Source organism: Temnothorax nylanderi, unplaced genomic scaffold, assembly GCF_030848795.1.
Source record: "Temnothorax nylanderi isolate EJ_2023f unplaced genomic scaffold, tnyl_v1.0 TNYL_tig0127_pilon, whole genome shotgun sequence".
In the NCBI taxonomy this organism is placed as follows: domain Eukaryota; kingdom Metazoa; phylum Arthropoda; class Insecta; order Hymenoptera; family Formicidae; genus Temnothorax; species Temnothorax nylanderi.
In genome coordinates, this window is record NW_027249189.1 from 328,613 (window position 1) to 333,301 (window position 4,689).

General features: G+C 39.8%; 1 protein-coding gene across 1 annotated transcript; it reads left to right on the forward strand.

Annotated features, from left to right (window-relative positions):
* The first annotated feature begins 2,473 nt into the window (after positions 1–2,473).
* LOC139776766 (zinc finger BED domain-containing protein 4-like) lies at positions 2,474–3,815 on the forward strand. Its single transcript, XM_071713675.1, has 3 exons — positions 2,474–2,533; positions 2,667–2,718; positions 2,800–3,815. Exons 1-3 carry the CDS (start codon positions 2,474–2,476, stop codon positions 3,813–3,815), a joined length of 1,128 nt encoding a protein of 375 aa, XP_071569776.1.
* The last annotated feature ends 874 nt before the right edge of the window (positions 3,816–4,689 follow it).

A 4,689-nucleotide genomic window follows, 5' to 3' on the forward strand; every position in this document is an offset into this window, starting at 1 on the left:
AAGGTTGAATACAATTTCCTCTTGAAATGCAGGACATGCAGCCAGTCACCCGACGGAATTAACGTATGTGTTGGAACTCCTAAGTGTGGATACTTATGTCGGAAACGATGAGCAACACGTAACCTATTATATACGTAACCTGTATATAAGCGCTTCCTCTTCTACAGTTTGTTTAGCAACATCTTTTTCAAATTGTTCAAGTAATTGCAATTTTTCACTCGTTACACGACGGAAGTCGCGGATCAGGACAGCTAGATAAAAGGAAGGCATAAAATAAAATAAAGCAATGTACGTATAATAAGTATTGATGTTTTATTTATATACAATTAAATTATTATTATTACAAGTAATCACTCCAGTGCTGCAATGTAAAATAGTATATAATAGTACAATTTGCTAATTATTAATATGCATTTAATAGTACTCTTATAGAAATTTAATACTGTAAGTGGCAGAGAGAGTTCTGCGTCGCAAGGAGGAGGATGAAAGGATTAGACAACGGGACCTGGCGAATGGCGTAATTGGGGAAGATGATCTCCCTCCTTAGTTTTGCGAACTTGGTTTACTGATTCTGAAACTGTTATGTGATTGCGCATTGCGATGATGGATTCTGTTTTTTGATTTTTTGTGGAGTGCGTTCCCGCGGGTCCTTGGCGCCCTTGGGAGGGGTGGGCGGGGGCCTCTCTCGGGCTGCTTCTCTCCTGGGGTCCGGTGCGTCGTCGTGGCGAGGTTCCCGGATCCCTGGGGGGGGGGGGGGGTGGCTGCCCGGGGGTGGTCGTCGCTCGCCGCTCTCTGGGGTCTTTCGGGGCGCGGCGGTTTCTTGCGTATGCGTTTTCTTTCCCGCTCTTTGTCGGTGTTTTTTGGTATTGGGGTGTCTGTCGCCGTTGGCTGCGGGGTCCTCCGGGGGTCGGCCGGCCGTGGGCCCGCCGCTCACCGTTGTGCTTGCGGGGCTCTGGCGCCATTGTCACGCAATGGCTGCCATGAGCCTCGTTGTGGCTGCGGGGCGCGGTTGGTCGTTTCCCCCGGGGGCTCCCGCGGTCTGGCGGTGGTGCTCCCCATCTGGCGTCTACCTGCGCCCTTCTCCTGGGTCCTGCCCTCGGGTGGGATTTGGGGGAGGGGCGCAATCCGTTTCCGCCGGGAGACCGGCTGGGGTTGGAGATCCGAAATCGGATCGCTCGTGTAGACGGACCCAGAAACTGGGTTCGTGTCTAGTGTTGCGTGGAACCCTCCATCTGGATAGGGGGTTCCTGTTCGTCTTGTGCGTACACGTCCTGTGTGACCTGTGTACGTGTTACTTGTGGGGGGGGGGGGGCTCGGATCCTCTCGAATAAGTGATCTCGCAGCTGATGAGGAGAACCCTCAGTGATATGACTGCCCGCGGTTATCATCATGAGGGTTTTCTGAGGCGGTCGAATCCCGGCGATTTCCTGGATGTTCACATCATTGGTGTCGTGCATGGGGAGAGCTTGGCATTCGACTAGGGGTCATTTCTCTCGGGGGTTGAAGGGCCCCCCCCTCGATGTGACCTGCGTGTGTCCCTTGAGTAATGTTACGTGTATCCTGGCGTTTTTTGCGCAGGGACTGTTGTTGTGATGCGTGATATTGTGCCTCGTTAGTATTCCCGCGTGTCGCAATTGTGTCCAGTGTGCTGTGTTTCAGGGAGAGGGGTTTTAGTGGGTGCAAGCCCCACATACCCCGGGTGGCCGGCCCCCGGCTAAATGCGCGAGGCATTTCCCCTCTTCCTACGGGAAACAAAAAAAAAATACTGTAAGTGATTATTTGGTGATTAATTACTTTTTTAATATTACCTTTACAAAAATTTAATACTGTAAGTGATTATTTACGTCTCCTAGTATTAAAGAGTAAAAAAAAGTACTGAATATTACCAAATGTTGTATCATAAATTAGATATACTTTCTACAGAACAGAAAATACACATACCAAAAGAAAACCTTCATGGCTTGGAAAATTGCTAGGTGTTCCAATTATATTATTACGAATATTACTTATGCTAGTAGTATTCTTACAATCCTTTGTGGATATATTGCTATCCTTCACAAATTGGTAGATGAAATTAACATAATCCTCTCCTACCGCTATTCTGTCAGTATAAGAATATCTGACATCATTCTCGCAATGTGAGGAATGATAATTGGATGTCATATTCTCTTAAAAAAGATGGAAAATATAATAGTCTAAGAGCTGACGACACTTTTGGCCAAGTGATTTTGTAAAATACGATTTTCCGTTTTAACTAGCGTGGACGACTCTCCTTCGATAATCCGAACACCTGGCTGGCCGTACCTGGGGGGTTTAGAAGTACGCAGGTGAGAAAGAAAACAGATTTTCAAGTCATAGTATAAGTCTCAATTTTTATCGGATATTGATAATTGGTCACTCATTATTTTATTGTAAAAAAGATATGCGAGTGATTATAGGTGATGCACCGAAGTCAACGCAATTGTGAACGACCATGCGCGCCTGCTCGAATGGGCAACCCGACTTACTGATGTGTATGTTGCGGAAGCACCCTGTACATCTGATACAGTTGATGAACCTAAAAAAATAAAACTTTGCGATAAGGTAAATCTAATTTATGCATAAAATAATAAAGTAAAAAAGAAATAAACGAGAATTTGAGTATAAGTAACTAAAATGTTTTACAGACAAAGCATACAAAAATCAAGGATGCATTCGAGAGAACAAACTCGTTTATGGGTATGTTTAGAATTAAACACATTTTTATATTTTATAAAAAGTTTTTTATAATGTAACAAAAATTTATTTTAATTATTTTAGATGGTGGCGACAAAGCTGATAAACTAACAAATGCTATTTTATATATGATTGCGGTTGATAAAATGGCATTGACGACAGTTGAAAATAAGGGTTTTCAATGGGTAATGAAAACAGCTGTGCCCCTTTACAAGTTGCCGAGCAGAAGAACAATAACTAGATTGATAGAAGCCCGATATGGATTATTGAAAGAAGGTTTTATCATTAGAGTTGAAAAAGCTATTTGTTATAGCCTCACTTGCGATAATTGGACGGATAATACTAATCAAAGTTATCTCGGTGTTACTATACACTATTTAACAGAAGAAATCGAAATGAAAACTGGTTGTATTGGTGTTTTTCCCTTGCATAAAAATCATACTGCTGAATATCTCGCTGATTCTTTAAATACAGTTATTGAACAATTTCAATTAGATCGTTCAAAGATTACAGCAATTATTACAGACAGCGCAGCAAATATCAAACTTGCAATAGAGAAGACAATAGGAAAGCACAGACAGTTATCTTGTTTTGCACACATTTTGTCTCATATAGTACCGGATGCGCTAATCAGTATTCCTCATGCACAAGAAATGATTAATAAAGTAAAGAGGATTGTTACAATTGTAAGAAGAAGTGTTGTTGCATCTGATCAATTGAAAAGCTTGCAAATACGTGACGGTAAAACCGAAGGAACTGTATTAAAATTGATACAAGATGTAGCCACTCGTTGGAATTCCACATTTTATATGTTAAACAGATTTCTTGAGCTTGAACAATATATATATCCAGCAATGTCTAAGTGTGATAATCCTCCAGATATGTCAAAACGTGACGAAATTCAAATATTAAAAGATGTAGTATCACTTATGAAACCGATTGAAAACGTTATTGTTGAAGTTAGTGGAGATTCATATCCAACTTGCAGTGTCATTATACCTTTAGTGCATTGTATGAAATCCGCAATCTATTATACTAAACCTACTACAAGGATCGGAATTGAATTCAAAGAAAAACTTGAAGATGCAATTGAAAATTGATGCAAAAATTTTGAAAATAATGAAATAATGAGCATTTCTACCATACTTGATCCTCGGTTTAAGAAATTACATTTTGAAAAAGCTTTAGCTGCGGCAAATGCGATATCCCAAATTGAGTCGTTATTACAAAAAAATAAAATTCGACAAAATATGACTAAGAAATTGAATGCTGGCATGGTTGATAAAGATTGTGATAACTTATGGAGTTTTCATGATCATCTAGTATCAAAAAATAATACTAATGAAAATTTGAGCGAATTAAGACAGTATTTGAGCCAACCAGTCATTGAACGTAAGAGCAATCCTCTCCAATACTGGAAATCGGTAAAACATGCTTTTCCGATGTTGTATAAGCAAGCAATAAAGTATGTTAGTGTCCTTGGCACTTCAGTACCATCAGAAAGAATCTTTTCTCAAGCTGGTGATATAAAAACCGATGAACGAAGCAGATTAACCGGTGAGCATTTAAATATGTTGTTATTTCTTAGTTCGCTTGCTTTTGATGATTGGGGATTGGAATAAATTACTTTATTTTCAATACTTGATATCTTACTTTGTGCTTGTATCTTATCTTTTGTATGTTATGTATACATACCTTTATATCTCACTTTTGTATCTTACCTTGTAACCTACTAAATACCTACTTCATATTTTATATCTTATATTGTAACCTACTAAATACCTACTTTATATTTTATATCTTACCTTGTAACCTGGTGATGTGATTGTACTATGCGTCGTTATATATCGTTTTTTAAATTTTATATCTTACATTGTAACCTACTAAATACCTACTACCCAGATAGTACAGTGACGTTAAATGACGTATAGTTCCGTCATAATGCCGTCAATATACACGAAAGACGTGCCATTG

Excerpts from the sequence above, each read along its gene's own strand:
- LOC139776766 (XM_071713675.1), top strand. The coding sequence starts at position 2,474 with ATGCGCGCCTGCTCGAATGGGCAACCCGACTTACTGATGTGTATGTTG. Across the intron at positions 2,534-2,666 it reads GTATGTTGCGGAAGCACCCT|ACAAAGCATACAAAAATCAA; the intron begins GTACATCTGATA and ends AATGTTTTACAG. Across the intron at positions 2,719-2,799 it reads GAGAACAAACTCGTTTATGG|ATGGTGGCGACAAAGCTGAT; the intron begins GTATGTTTAGAA and ends TAATTATTTTAG.